Source organism: Phoxinus phoxinus (assembly GCF_949152265.1).
Source record: "Phoxinus phoxinus genome assembly, chromosome: 3".
Classification (NCBI taxonomy): Eukaryota; Metazoa; Chordata; class Actinopteri; order Cypriniformes; family Leuciscidae; genus Phoxinus; species Phoxinus phoxinus.
In genome coordinates this window covers 26231433-26248413 of record NC_136878.1, presented here as the reverse complement: position 1 = coordinate 26248413, position 16981 = coordinate 26231433, and the positions used below count along the sequence as shown (strand labels likewise).

Genomic DNA, 16981 nt, shown 5'->3' with positions numbered 1-16981 from the left:
TGAATAATCCGTTTCCCTCTTACTTCTTTTCTACACAGTTTATCATGAGCGCTGAGGGGGAGAATGGAATCAAGGAAGGAAAACAAATCCATTATCTTGTCAAAATTCTATTTAACTTCATTAGACCTCATCCTCGGAGAAGTGGATAATGTCCTTGGTTGATAACATTGACCACACTGTTAAAAAGCAGCCAATCATGATTGGACAAGTTTCGACCCCAACAGCTTCATCAATACACAAAAATTATGCATGGCTGCACTTTTATTAGTATAAGAAAAATCATCTTACATTATCTGTGATATCAGCAGCACAACTTTTACTGCTTTTTCACCGTATAAACAAGTTGACAGACACTTGCTCTGTTGGTTAGAGATGTCTATTTGGTTAGAGATAGGCCGGACAAACCAAAGTGAGGATGTACAGCTCTCTAGGTCAGCTGTGGATCTATGGCATTAAGAGATATATCTGGTTTCTATTGATTTAGTGAGGACTTCAATCAGAATTGACTGATTGCTTCCCCGTACCACTTTGAGGGAGGAAGGGACCAGAAATGAGAGTATTACACGGATATGACTTTAAGCTCTATTAATCCAATTGTGCTCACGTGTATATAAGTTAGATACTAGCTGGATAATAGATACTATTTTAAGAAAACAATTCTCACCTGTGAAACAAATAGAGGGAGAAAAAAAGTGTAAGCTAACAAACACTAAAATTTGAAGAAGAAAATACATTCAAATTTTTTTTTAAATTATTAATCCTACATAATCATTTTATGCAGTAATAATTTATGCAAAAAAATATAGCAAAATATCAAATCTGCATGCAATCAGCATCCTATGCAAGAAGTAAGGGTGCTCCAATCAGGATTGTTGGGGCCAATCACCGATCACAGGAAGCAGTATCGACTGATACCGATCACCGATAACAATCATGGAGTCTATTTGAAGCCTTCTTTTTATCATATAGCATTATTTTTTTGAAATGCTCCAATCAGTATTTTTTTTAGACTTTTTCCAAAAAAAATAAAAAAAATAATAATAATAATAATTATGTCACCTAAATGTTTGGTCACACAATGCATTTTTGTTTTTACAATGGGTCAATGTTGTTGCACATAAGCAAACATACAGTACAAGCCTGATTTCAAACTTTAAATTGGATTTACAAAAAAGGCAAGTAAACAAATTACAAGCAGTAACACAAATAAATTAAATAGAATAAAGATACAAAATAAAAATACAGTGCTTTAAGTTTTTTTCAGGTAGGCCTAACAGTTGTGTTCACATAAGAAATACTACAGAAATTGAATAAAGAATACAATGTAAAATAACACTGAATAGTCTTCCCTGAATAAATTAAATACATAATAATCATTACAACTGAAGTTACGAAAGTTCTTCAGTCAAGAGCAGTGAGTGATTTTTCTCTTTATCTTTTATTGTTTGATTAACATTAATAACACAGACAGTAGCAGGTTTATTAGGCTTCTGCCGCTTTTTTATGCACAAAGTTTATGCACGGATCCAATATACTGTTAAATATGCGTTTTCTTTCTCAACTGTTTACGTTCACTAAAGACATAACCGACTGTGTTTACGAGGATACTCCCTGTTACCCATAAAATGATAACATTAATTTGAATCTTGTTTTTGGTTTTCTTTATTCCTCTTGTGCAGAACTCACAATATACACATTACGTTTTTTTTGTTGCAATTTAGTTGTAGTTAGAAGTATTGTGTATGTGCGCGGTCAAACTGTAAACACAAACAATTCACAATTAGTAATTTTCACTTCTCCCAATAAATTTCTACAAAACATAACATCTGCTTAGATGATAAACATTAAACTAAAGTATATACTTATAAATCAAAGATATCCGGTACAGCAAATATCACATGTGATATATTAGCATGAAACTATCACATATGTGTGATACAACTGTCAATACAGATTTCTATAAAACAGTCTCTGTAGGCTATTACAACACGTATAAACTCTAATTAACAAACAAATACAACATATATTGCATGAATATTTCAATAGGAAATTTAAACTATAAATATCAAACCAAATATAATAAACAAACTAATATAGCATTAGGCGTTTAGGCGCTAATCGCAAATAGCGATCTTCATAGTTTTATCAATACACTTATAACAACAAAATGTTACTCACCACGCTGGGAATATATAGTTTAGACTATTAAGGTTTTATCTGAATTGTTATAGAATATTAGAAAATCGGCATGAGCATCAACATGGCTTTCTCACAGTTCGGTTCAGTTCAGTTCTTTTTTTTCTACCTAGGCGATCACATGTGCACACAGAACAACGTCCTTAAAGGGGCAGCACCCTACACTCCCCAAGACAGTAATTTTGTACCTTTGTGTTTATTTGACCATTAGTGCATTAATTTGATACTGGCGAGCTGTTTTTGAGACTGCTTTAAGTGTGTGCGCTTTGTGCGAGTGTTTTAGAGAGCGAACACGACTGGTTTAAGCACGCTACGCTTATTGTCACGGTTCTGTTTAGTTAGTTTCACTTTCATGGACTTTTAGTCTGTTATTTTCAGTCACATGTGTTTCCTTAATTTAGTTTCCCACCACACATGAGTTGTCATGGTTACTGATATGATTAGTTCTCTTAGTTCAGCTGTGCCTCCTTATGAACCTTGTTTATATCACTACTTAAGTTCCTTTGGAGCCTCAGTTCATTGTCGGTTGTTATTTGTGGACAGCACACGGTTTTATATTGTTGGGAGTTTCTTGTTAAATAAACCCTGTTATTCTTGAAACCTACCTTCATCTTCCTCATCTCTGGATCAGCGTTACACTTATAGTGGAGATGCGATGTGAAGACATTTGCACATTTTGAGAGAGAGAGCACAGATTCGCTCGTGCTGTTTGGGAAATTATGTCTTAGAGAAAGTTTTCAAATGACTAATTTGTCAAAAGTTATTTAATAAAGATGTATGAATTGAACCTCACCTTCAACATTATAATTATTTAACAAGTGCCGGATAGAGACTGCGACGGCACCGCTGCAAGCATGTCATGTAGGCTTTGCCGTACCTCTCACGGCAAGTATGCGTCTTTTTGCGTCATCAGCCTGAGATTGGTTTCTGAGATCGGCAAATTGAGAGATCGCGATCGAGTGATTAGAAGCGATTATCGGCTGATAGCGACCCTTAGCTGATCAATTGGAGCACCCTTAGCAAGAAGCCCATTTTAAGCTGTCCCTTCCTCTGCGGAAGTGCTGATAAAATGGAACCGAGTTCCGAATAGAATGAAACAGAAAATGAAGTGTAATTGGTACACATGCGCTACAAACATTCAATAGTCACTATCAGAGGATCCCGATGCTCTTACACAATATTGAAATCTTCCACAAATGGCAAGGACAAAAGCAGCCCCTGCTCTTTACTTTATTGTGCACTGAAGCTCAGAGTCCACTTTCTTTTTGCTCTGCTGACAGCTGGAATTGGATTGGTTCAACAGTTTGTTGTTACCGTAATTCAAATAAAAGGCAGCAAAAAAACATAATTTCGTTACAATCCATTTGTGTTCCTTGATTTCCGGCTGGAGTAACTTAGTCTTTGACGCTAGAAAATATGAATATTTCTTGAATTCAGATGTGTTTTCTATGACGCCGTATATTTATATAGTGATAAATGCATCTCACTGTTTATAAATTAATATTCACCTTGTGTATTGAATAAATCACTGACAACCTGCATTTAGTGATACCAAGCTATATGTTCTTTAAAGACCATTAGAAAACTACACTACAATAACATGTACATCTCAAAAACTACTAGAAATTGAAAATAGAATTTACTGGACTTCTTAAACCTCATCAAAACACTCCAGGCATTCGAGACGAATTTAAAAATACCCACGTTATGTTTCTTCCCATTTCTTCACAAACCACATTTCTCTGTCACCCCCCCCCCCCTCCCCCCTCCTGTAAGTGTTTACTGTTGCTTTTAATTTTAAAATGTGAAAATATTATAGGTTTCGGCCTTCTTTAACAACAGAACCAGATGGAAAAAACACAAACCCTATGAGTAAAACACAACACAAGCTTGTTTTCATTTCAAATATTTCATAGTTCCCTTCAGACCTGATAAATCATCTTTACAGCAACAGGAAAGGAATTGGGTGCAGGGCAAATTTTGTAAAACAAACAATCCCTAGGATCCAGAGGCATCTGATGCTGTTTCAACTATTAATTGTTCCCCGTTTTTTCACTGCCATGGCACCAGCAAGCAGAGGTTTCTTTTACTGACCTGCGAATCTTTTAGCACGGAGGCGTGGAAGTCAATGACATCCATGGCAATAGTACTGAAATGGCTCTTGTTAAATGAGTGAAATGATCAATGGCTTTAAAACAGAGCTGTCTTCTGCATTAAAGCGTCTGCTGTAATTGAGGTTTCTTTCATGAAGGTGGGGAATGTTGTATCACATGCCTGTGGAATTCAGGCTCTAATTGACCCTTGAATTCATTGCTGACCATTAAAAACAAAGCAGGCCTTCTATGCCGCATGTGGGTTGTGAACTATGTAGGGCACTGGCCGGTCAGTTGAGTAGCACTTATTCATGAATTCAGCACTGGATTAAATTGGACCTTGATAGTATCACACTTTGTAGTTAGGACAGACATTACTTTGTCTCAAGTGGCTTGTTGATGCTTTGCTGCTGAATTAATTCTTTCTTCAAATAAATGAATCAGGTTACATTAAGTGGTTTCATAGGGTTTAAATAAAAAGTGTATGTGTTCTACATCTACCTCTTAAAACATTTAAAGGGATAGTTCACCCAAATATGAACATTCATTCATAATTGACTCACCCTTATATTGTCCCATATCTATATGACTCTATTTATTTTATGCAACATAAAAAAAAAAAAGATATCTTGAAAAATTTGAAAAAAGCCAATGGGGTGCAAACCCACACCAAAAAAATTATTTTTTGAGTGAACTGTTCCTTTAAATAACTTGGGAGAGTTTGTACAAAGATTGCACACTATCGTTTCATCTGACTGCTCAGAAAAATGGTCTTTGTCTTTAACACTATAATCGAAACAGATTGCCACTACTGTTTGGTTGGAGGGGTTGTTACAGAGAGGCCTGAGGCCAGTAAAAGGGGGTGTGCGTGCAATTTGAATGGAGAGATGAGGAATGGGGGGTGGGGGTGATTACTGACCTCCTGAATCAGAGAAGAAGAGCCACCGCCACCGAAAGCAACACTCGAATCTTTCAGCTTCCTTCCTGGCCCGCTGCCTTGGCCTGACTGAACACATGTCAAGGGCAAAACTGAAATCACGGGCTGAGAGACGTACAAAGAACTACATTTGACTCATGCTAATGAAGCCAGCAATGAAAGACGGCATTTGTTTTAAACAAAGTAAAGGTCACAACACAAAACATTCTGGTGTTAGTTGCTTTAGTAGCAGACATTGTACTAACAGGCAAGTGAGTTGGATTAGCCATACAATTTTATATTTGCATTAATATCCTCAGACAACAGCCCTTTCATTTTTCTTTCCATCCCCATTTTACCCTTACATACTTCTCCCTGTCTATTCACGTTTTTCCTTCAATTTTTTTTTCAACCCCAAAACCTGCCGCCTGTGCTCCATTATCCAAAAATCTCCTGTGGGATTAAGCAACAAGCTAATTTACTAATGTTACATGTGATCTTTAGCCCCATGTGTCGCTGAATCAGACTGAATGGGTTAGGCTGAGATTACCCTCCATCTTATAAATGATTCAACTGCTGAGGAAAAGGGTGTTACTACTAGCATTACACTAACAGTTTACATAAACAGACAAAACTAACACAAAGATGTCAAATAGACTTGATCGATTTGGTTCAAAATGCTATTCAGCTTAAAGAGCACAATCATCAGTTATTATAATTAAATATACAATGATGATTCCAGCAAATTTAAAGACGACACATCTGACACCACGTCCTATTCAGGTGTGAAGCACAATAGTAACGAACAAAAAAAAAGTTCAGTAGAATTCATTTAGTTTATTATTCTCATCATTTTGGTCATTTTGTCACTATAGCTTACACACAGCACAGGGATGCTTTACTTGAAACTGAACTAAATTTACAAAAAAAAGAGACAAGTAAACAGTCAGTAATACAATAAGAACAAATTAACAAATTGCAAACGATAGTACAAATAAAAAGATTAGAATAAAGAGACAAATTAAATAATTTTTCAGGTGGGTATAACTGTAGGCTAGTAATCATATAAGAAACACTGATTAGTAAAAAGTCCAGTATCAAATGTAAAAATGACACTAGATAGTCTTCATTGTAAAAATGAAATACAGATTAATGCTTACAATTAGTTACAAGAGCATGGATTGATTTGTCTTTTTACATTTTCTTCTTTGATTAAAATGTAAGACAGCAGCAGGAATATTAGACTGCTGTGACTTTAAAGGACAGGTTCGGTATTTTACAAGTAAAGCCCTGGTTTCAGATCGTTTCTGATGAAAATAGAACGATTAAGATTGAAATTTGGACACATGCTGCTGGCCGAGAATTTCCGGTTTCTGTGGTATCGTTTTCTTGGTGTGAAAGTGAAACCTGCGGGAATTACTAAAATTATTCGCAAAACAAGCACTATTCAATTGGAGCGAATGAGATAAGGAGGCAGGTGTGTGTTATTCGCCGTCGGAGAGAAGAGAGTGTGAGAACACGCAGCTGGTATCGGTGTATCAATAATGCAGAAAAGGGGTATTGGGACCATTTCAGATATTTCAGTATCGATACATATCGAAATATCAATATTTTTGAAAACACAAATTCGTAGGGATGCACAATTTGACCAAAAATGTTGTGATTACATATCAATTTGACTATAAAATTATTATTATTTTTACTAAATAAAATATTGAACATAATTAAACTATTTATATATTTCCCTGTACAATAAAAAAATACTATATACTAATATTTATGACAGTCTTAATTTCTTAATTTCCAAACATTAAACTATCAAACTTTTATTCAGCAGGAACCCTTAAAGCTTTTGTTGACTACAAACGGTTTATCCAATTTTTTCATACACCCCATGACGCTTTGTGCAAATTATGGGAGTAACTGTAAACAATCTATGAATGCAATAATAAGCTTTTTTATAACAACTGGGTGCAATGAAGTGACATTTTTCTACTCACTCACCCTTCAACCATTGAACATTAAAAGGAAACTTAAAAGTGTAAAAGCATTAACATAACTAATACAGACCATAAATAACCCCAAAAGCTTGATTCGTTCCGCAAGAATATTACGGATGGGTTAAATTTCACTGTAGTAATATTTGTCTACATTATGTAACATGCGTTGTCTTGATCAAAAATGTTTATTAACTTTAGAATTGACTTGAGTAATAATAATCAAACATGAACAATATTCTATTTACCTGCTGTGTAGAAACTTTCCAGTAAACACTGCTAATAGGGATTAGAAATGAAAAGGGGAGAAACAATTAAATTTTAAAGCATCCGTGTAAAAACTAACCTGGAATGAGACGTGAGGATTTTGGGAGATTTGAGGGATTCTTAGTAAATTACAGTTAATCATTCATGTGTGATATATCGTAAATTAAATCGGGAGAGCAGACCACAAATGTGCAGTATATGTTGTCTTTTGTCATACTATTAAACAGGAATACAAAGGGAAAAAAAGAAAATAATCAGGAGGAAAAGAATGCGGCGACTGAAAAGAGCTCTTGCCACAGATATTCTTGTGATACCACATCACATTAAAAAAATACCAAGCGTTACGTTATTCTTCTGATGTCTGAAAATAAAACGGAAATTGTACACCTCATTCAGTCAAACTGGCTAATAAAGTTTATTTGTAGCGCAACCTTATTATTTGAAATTATTTGTTTCAGTCTTTTTGAGTAGAAGTTTTCAAAACGGGAAGTGCCTCCGGCACCCATAATTCAAAACGCAATAGGCTCGTCAGGAAAAAGGTGGATAACCGCTTCTCATTGCAAGTATCGGGAAGATGGCAAAATTATACAGCATTCCCTTAAGACAGATTACACAAATAGTCCTTCAGGCAAGCCACCAACTAGTCAGTTTTGCACATCCCTAGCATTAAACGCATCTTCTGGATGTGACTGTTACATCATGCAGCCGTTTTGTGCACAGTGTGGTCAGACAAATTGCTTGTCACTGGACACTTGTTGCATCACACCTCATTAGAACACAATGTGTACTGTATGGACATGTGTAAATGCTCGACCAAACCAATCAGACATTAATAAACTCATATAAACACACACACACACAAAAATGTGAGTGTGTGTGTGTGTGTGTGTTTTGTGAGGGATCATTAGGATGGGGGGATGTGCTGAAGAAGCTAATCCTGTAAAGAGAGTATCTGATTCTGACCATAAGCCTAAGACACTCAATGCTTGATTCCTTCCTATCTTTCATTACAACTCTTCACCTTAATGAACGCTGACACGTGAGGCCATATGGGCCGAGACTGATGACATGAGACCTCAGCTGCTGCCTGCTGCCATCTAATACTCACTGCACTGCATGTGTCTTACTGATACTGACACAAGGAGAAATGAAAACACTTTTGCACCAAAAACCAAAATGCAAAGCCAAAAGCAATATGACCTAAAAGTGTTTTACTGCTGAGCTCCAGCTTAGCCTAAACACACTGCAAAAGATTAGGCATTCCTTTACTGACCATTACTCTTGAACTGAAGGTAAAACAGCTCTGTATGTCCATTAATAGCTCATTTACTTCAAGTACCAAGAAAAATGTATGATGAACCTTGCACAGAGTGTGCAGTAAATGACCTTAAAACAATATATCACATGTATGTCTAATGATCATATGACATTGCTGCACTCAACATGAAATAAAATAAAAAACCTCCGCTCAATTACTGCACCATATTCAAGCATGTCAAAAGTTATCTACTGGACAATCTGTGAATGTTTCTACTGGCTCAGGTACTGTATATAGATTATGTATTCGAAGTGAACAGAACGTTTTGTTTATATCCTGGACATAATGTTTGCATAGACTATGCCTGGCAACCATGATCGCAAAGTGTATTGCAAAATCAATCCACAATGACTCACAAGTACTACGTATAAATGAGCAATGATATTCCCATGTTTTAGACAACAGTGATTGAAGGTTTCTCAGACTTAATGAAGCTAGGTGTACTTATCAGTATTTCCCTGATCTAGAACTGATAAAAAGGATAACAAAAACATATTATTACTAGAATATTTCACAATTCACATGGGCTACCTCTGATCGCTTGACTCGAGCATACAGGAAACCACGCAGGGCACATGCACTGTAAATTGTGTGTCCAAATGATGCCACGTGTTCTACAACTGCTTGAAATCACACTTCATTCTTCAGATTAAGGGCAAAAGCTAGTGTTAAAAAAGCTATGGAGACCATTAATAGGGTAATGTAACACACTTGTAACACAAGTGTATAACACACTTTTGCGCAAAACAGAGTATACTCTTGCTCGGAGAAGGTGTCACTTCTTATAACCACACCATATTAGTATTCGCTGAGTTTGTTCATTGCCCTATGACTTTTGCAAGCTACACAAGAAAGGCCAAGTTTCCTGTAATTAAAAAGTGACATCTACATTAAAAAGGCAAGTTAAACAAATCCATCTCCCTGTACAGATACAAATACAGATAAGCTGATCATTATTATGTTATGCAGTGTTTACCATTCATTAACTAGAGTGTGGCGGTCCGCCAGTCTAATCTGTCCCGCCAGTTTTATAATGAACCAAAAATATATTTAAACTTCTCTTTATAAAATAAAAGTTCTTTAACGTTGTGGTTTGCACCATAGCTTTGGCAAAGTATATGTCAAACTAACTAAAATCGGAAGCACAATATGGCTAATAACCTTATCAAATTGTAAAAAGCTACAACTTAACCAAGTCTGTTTGAGCTGCATGTTTCAAAGCAATGCGCTCACTTTGTTTATGCGATCAGCTCGCGATCAAGTGTTTTCCACATCTCAGAACTAGTGGTCAACCGATATATTGCCAAGGCCGAATTATCTGCCGATATTTGGCATTTTTTAAATTTCAGCATTGGTCGATACGTTTTTCCTGATTGGCCGATGTATTGGAAACGGGACTTCTGAGAATGGCAGCACCCCATCTTTATTAGTCTATATGATCTACGTTTAACAGTTTTGTCTAATACGTTACTAGATAGAGGAACTGATGAACAAAGAAAGTAAACTGTATACGAAAAAGTATTAAAGCATATGCTTTTTTATTATTAGTAACAGAAAGGCAAACACTATTACACTTTCTCATTTACCGTCAGCATTCAGCAAATATGCACAGCCACAGTCCGTGTGAAGTGAATTGTTTTGTTTAATTTAGAAATGAATATTTTTTTTATAAATTTTCAAATGATTTATTTCTACTTTATTAAATATTAATTAAAATTATGGCTGCACAACTAATCGCACTGAAACAGCACGCGATTTGGAAAAGGCTGCGATTATTTTATGCGCAGCTTGTCAGTGCCGCTCTCGTGCAGACATGACAAATATACCCCGTCCCCGCCACAGAAGTAGAGAGTAGAAGTTGCTTTTTTAAATGCACGTTATACGTGATTCAAACTCACAGTGCTTTCAGATGGAGCAGCGTTTACAGAGCCGTACATCAATGACAAGCTGCGCATTCAAAATAATCGCAGCCTTTGCGATTTCAAAATCGCGATAAGCCATCTCGATTTAAGTGCGATTACATGGAAATTGTGATTAATCGTGCAGCCCTAATTAAAATGTTCAAATTTATATAAAGTGTGTGTGTGTATATATATATATATATATTGATCGGCCATCAAAAAAACAATCTCGTTCGACCACCACTCACCGAACGGCTCAGTTTACAATGGATAAATGCAGTGAACTCCATCTCTGAGTGTGCTGTGAGTTTAGCGTGAAATTGGGAACGCAACAGGCATCAGTTACGCTTTCACATAATTTCTAACATTTTTATGGGCAGATGATTACAGCATTTCACTAAATTTGTAATGAGAAGTGTTTGTTAACCTATTTTCACAGAAACTGCAGTTTTCCACCAACATAAAAGCTCAACTGCAGTTTCCTTCAAAATAAAAGCCCTATGGTTATCTCTTGCAGTTGCAAGTGTAGAAATTAGGACAAATGTAGTGTAATTATTCTAATGTAGTGTAAAGTAAATTAATAATATACTTATGAAATATCCATTTATTTTACAGTGCATTTGTTTTAAAATATATGGCTGTCATGGGAATAATAATAATCTAAAAATTATTATTATTATTATCATTATTATATTCTAATTGTTTAGCTTTCTAAAACACCAGTGTTAAATTAATGTAGACTCTATCACAACTAAAAAGAGGGCTGAGTCCCCTTTAAATTTCAGGTACAAGTCAATTCACCGTCTTTTTCCTTTGTTCAATTTGCACACTGAACATGGGTTGAAGCTCCTAATTTTGAACTCCCAAAGTGCACCAGATTGATGAATTTAACTTTAAAATGTACAACGTTTTCTTCCTTGGCCCTGGACCCCCCTAGAGGGACTGAGGTACACCCACCAGTCTCACAAATTCCTGTGGGAAACACTGTTATGGCCAATATTCAATACAAAATGATATAATATATTATATAAAAATAACAATAAAACATACTAGTAATACAATGAATAGTTTTACAAGCGAATTTAGGCATAAAAACAATAGGCTATAAGTGCTATAAGTAAATTATACAGTATTTATTTTGAGATTTGCTGAAGATTACATTTACATAGGGTAAAGATTACATAGGGTAATCTAAATGTAAAAATAAAGAAAACATACACAATTCATGTCTAAATGATACCATGTGGTCTACAATGGCTTGGATTGAGTAAATGAATCTATATCCAAGCTAAAAATGTAATATTAAAACTGGTATGATACTAATATATTGTGCATTTCTACTGAATACAATAGGTTACACCAATGAAAATATAACCTTTTTAATTATAAAAAAAGCATTAAATTAAAAAAGACCCATTTGCATATTTATTTATCAGCCTCTTGCTCAAGATATACTCAAAAAGATGCATGTAGTACATTCACTAACAGGGTTTGATGACCGCAACAGTAGCAAACACAGGATTAAAGTGGAACGCTCTCACTTTGACGTGACACTGTTTTTGTTATTATAGTCAGTGAGCAAGATGATATAGCTCTAGCTGTGGGCCTGTGACCAGTTCTCAATGTTCAGAATGGTTCATGTTCAGAGCAGGCTTATCAGCTCTCTTCAATTCTGGCAGCTGATGACATGCCAACAGGGATTTTATAACAACCCACCAATTGGACACAGCTAAAGGAGGCTCTTATTTATAAGGCGATTTAAAACTGAAACGACTGGAATTCTATTCGATATTTCCACTGACAGCACACGTCCAAAATGAACCTGCCACAGCTGTCGGAAGGCCTGGGCTAGCTCATACCACAGAAGGCTAACGATAGTGCTGCTAGGTAAAAATCACAACCTCTGTGCCATATGGAGAATTAGCTCCGTGCATGTGTTTTAGCTTGAGACTTCATGCTGGGGCACTTAATGGCTCTCAGGACCCCAAAACATATGAGCAAAGCAGAGCAGAGCAATCAAACAGAAGGGGATACCGTAGGGGTGGAGCAGGCCTGTAAAGTCAAGGAATGTCTTGTGTTGACACCGGAGTTACTGTGTGTGTGTGTGTGTGTGTGTGTGTGTGTGTGTGTGTGTGTGTGTGTGTGTGTGTGTCGATTTCAAAGAAGGCCTCCAAACATTTTTATGATGGTATTAATGGGCTTGAATTGAAGTGTTACTTGAGAAGACTTTAGGACTGGCCATTTAAATATATCAGCAGACTATCCGCAGAGGCTCATGGGTTAAGGTTGTTTTGGGCGCATATAGCCTCTGTCTCTCACTTCCAAGTCTTTTTTTCCCTCTTCACAAAAGTATCCAGCGAAACAAAGAGGTGCATATCTTTAAACCCCTGCCCACTGACAAAGTTTGTTTAACCACAAAGACTACTTCGCCTTCCTGGCTGGGGGGGTTTAGGGAAAGAGACGTTGTCTTCCTTTCAATGATTTCACAATTGCCTCATTTCCTATTTTCTCCAAGAGATGTTTTGCTTAATCGTGAGTGTTTGAGTAAATTAGGTCACAGCTGGCTGCCTCGATACTCGATAATCTGCTTGGAACAGCAATTATAAAATGCAAACAGATAATTTTGAATTTACACAGGTTTCAAACCATTACTTCTAGAGACTGAAACAGTTGATATGTCTCTTCTGAGCCTTAGAACAAACAGAGTTCAGAGTGCTAATATCCTCTGAGGCTAAAAAAATATAATTATATATATATATATATAAAAAAAATTCCATTAGACTAATTTCACTAAAGCAGACTGAAGAAGGAAAGAGAAACCTCCTTTTCCACAAGCTTATAGTGAAACCAAACACCAGTGCTGGGTTTCCTCCACCCCGTTCAGCCCTGCCCAGCCCCCTCTATGGTCCTGTAAAATCCTTGTTATGGGAAAAAGCCATTATGTGAGTTTTTTTCATGTTTGCAAAACATGGCAGAGAGGGATGGGGGGTAGGGTGAGGGGGGATCAAACATACGCCCCGAAACCAAAGTGGAGGTCGGACTGAGTAATCAAAAGAGTGATATTTGCTGAGGGGAAAAGTACACTCTGTACCTTTAGTGAGCATTTGATATGTGCTTCAAATAGGTTGAGATATAGAGCCTGCTGATAAAGTGGAACCAGTTTGATAAAACATACACTATCATTCGGAAGTCTGATGTCAGTGTGGTTTTTCAAAGAAATTAATACTTTTATTCAGCGAGAAGCATTAAATTGATAAAAAGTGACAGTAAAGATTTTTGGAATGTTTTAAGTAAAAAAAAATCAGTTTCAGAAAACAGTGCTGCAGAAAGTAATGACATTTGTGCAAAGCAAAGGAAACTTGTGTGTTTTAATGCATGTGCATGCATCTAACAAACACTAAATAAGTTCAAGTAAAAGCAATACATATTTAAGTGCACAACAGAATGTGATTCTCTGTGGACACACACACACAAATGTTTGTCTGGCTAGACTGTGATGAAGTATGCAGTTTGTTCCTATTTCGTAATGGCTTGGCTTTGAGCCGACCCATACGCAGCCTGAGAGGGATATCCCAGCATTATTGGGAGGGAGCCAGGTTGGAATGCCACCAGGTCTAGTTTCCTGCATTCCTGCCAAAACTCTACGCAACTACTTGCTTTTTTCCCCCCTCTTCCCTCACTGTTTTTTTGACAATAAACGGCCATATGGCAACCGGTCTAACTTGGTCTCTTCCGATCCTTCCCTGTCTGGCTCTCTTTCCTATCTATTCTGTTTTCCTTTGTTGGATGACTGTGGATTTGTAATACCAGTGCAAATAGAATTGCTACACATATCCATCTTACGCTGAACTAAAAGAGAAATTAAGTTATGACATAATGCAAACAATGTTACGCATATAGCTTTTTTCAAGACCTTATATTTAGTTTTCATAATTGAGTTAATTAGATCTTTGGGTTTAGTTTTAATTAAGAAATATATATTGTACAGAACAATTTCAATACTTTCGTAAACACAGACACCAGGAATTTGGTAACACAAGTTTAATGCTTCAGTCTATTTTTACATTCCCCAAAACAGCCATTCTTATTTCAAGAAGACCTTTATAGCATTTAGATGTTTTTTTTTTAAGTGTTGAAAACAGGCAGTACGTTGGCTCCAGTCAGTCTGCCAAATGCCATCGGCATCCTTTCATTGTTTCTGCATTTCACTTGATAATTGTGCAAATAGCGATTACAAAATGCATGCCCTAGACTTCTGCAAAACAACATTAATTGTTGTAACACTGTCCTCAGTAGATTTTTATTTTATTTTAAGGAAAGATTGTGGTTGGTTGGTATTAACCTTACATGATCAATTAAATTAATATAATATAAATTAATATAAATTAAAACCAAGCTATCTATTTACATTAAAATGACAACTGCAGTTTAAATGTCTTCTGTTGAATTTGTTTGAGATACTTTTGATGCACAATTTTCCTCAATTTCATCAATGTCAATCAAAGCAGATGTATTTATTCAAACTGCATTGTATCCCTTACGTTAAGCCAGTGCTTACACTAATGCAGCCGCTAATGTGCATGTCTCATTTGGCCAGGTCTCTGAATGATCTATCATAAATAAGGAATGACAAGTCCATCCAGGCTCGTTCCGTATAGATCTGTGTTTGCTTAAGAGCCTCACTCTCAGTGTATCACTCTAAATTATCCCCTGAGAATACAGTGGAACTAAACTGATGCAGCATAACTCAGAAACATTCTCACTCGCACATAATCCTCAATTTACAGTTGTTCTAGCTGACTTAGAATAATTAAACATCCAGTCGCAATACAAAAATCTGTTTTAAAACAATCAAAACCAATTGAAGCCACACTAGTACTCATACACATCAACAGCAAATCTAACAACAACACATTTGTTCTTTATGTAGCCTACTCTGCAAAAACACTTTTAGACCTAAATTATGAAATGGTGATTATTTAAATATTTTAAGCAAGTATTTAGGCAATTCATCTTTCTAAATCCAAAGTAGTCCAAAGTGTAATGTACTATAAACCTATTACTGCAGTAAGTTTGATTTTACTTAAAAAATGTAATGCAGTGATTAAATTTAAAAGTGAGGAAAATGTATAGTGCAGGCTGTTTGCCTATGGTGATGATGAATTAAACCTGATATTCTCAATATATAATGTCAATGCATGAATCAAGAGTCCGAACCGTATAGTTTACATTAAGATCAAGCATTAAATTCTAGCACTGCCATGTCATTTCCCCTGGAAAATTCAGTTTTTTTGTTTATGATGACGACTAGCTGTTTAGTTATGAAAGATACTGGGACTTCAGCAAGTAGTTTCACACAGGACTGAACCCAATCTCACTTCATGCTTTTAAACTTTCCACATTAGTAATCACCACACAGTTCACCAGAGTGCACATTCAATGGTTATTAAAGTGCATTTCTATAATCTCACTCATGGACATACCTGTTTGAACTGTTCCTCATAAGTCCATTCGTGGTGCTGCGATTGTGCTTGTGGTGCCAAACCACTCGGTGATTCAGCCTGTCCTGGACATGGATAGGGAGGTTGGATTCTGGATAGATGTATCGGGGTACTTTTTGGAGACTGCCCCGCACCGGGATAAACAGCATGGCGCGGTGGGTAGTGAGCTAGGGGTCCTTCCAAATCTTCATCCCCTCCACCCTCGTTCATACTGTCATCTTCATCCAAGTCGCGCTCTTCATCATCCATCCCGCGGTCCAAGTCTAGGTCAGCATCATCATCTTCATCATCATCGATGTCGGAGTCGGCTGTGCGCTCGTTTGGGTGGCCGGAGCTCGAGTTCGGAGCTCCCGCAGCGAACGCTCCCCTGACAGCTGCTTGATAGTGGCGGAAAGCCAGAGCTTGTTGATGAATCTGCGACTCCACCATAGACCTGATGTCTTTCTCTTTTTCGGCTTGGCGGATCTTCTCCTCCAGGGCGAGTCGAGCCGCTTGCTGTCGCTGCAGGTTCTCCATGACCGCCTCCAGCTTCATCCCGCCGCCGCCGCTCGACTGACTGTGGGCGCTGGAGGAGCTGACCAGCAGAGGAAGAGTGCTCGCCGACGAGAAAGCGGCTTGCTGTGGGCAATACAATGCAAAAGTTAAAATTTTGCTGGAAGCATGGTGCGAATTATGGGGGTTTAGTGGAGTCAGACCCCCATTAATTAAGACTTGAGGCCCCAGCAAAAAATGGCAAAATATTATGTTGGGGGTGGGGGGAGGGGGAGTAAAGTTGGCTACACATTTTTCATA

General features: G+C 36.9%; 1 protein-coding gene across 8 annotated transcripts in view; it reads right to left on the bottom strand.

Moving 5' to 3' along the window:
- The window catches only part of arid3c (AT rich interactive domain 3C (BRIGHT-like)), an 82833-nt gene that overhangs the window by 58041 nt on the left and 7811 nt on the right, over positions 1 to 16981 (bottom strand). For 6 of the 8 annotated variants that reach the window (XM_079606471.1, XM_079606470.1, XM_079606474.1 and 3 more), the window contains exons 2-3: positions 16172 to 16807; positions 5209 to 5295 (exon numbers count right to left, since the gene is read on the bottom strand). In XM_079606471.1, the coding sequence (XP_079462597.1) occupies positions 5209 to 5295; positions 16172 to 16807 (723 nt within the window). The remainder of the gene's footprint in view (positions 1 to 5208; positions 5296 to 16171; positions 16808 to 16981) is intronic. The other 2 variants (XM_079606476.1, XM_079606472.1) reach the window with 1 other exon arrangement.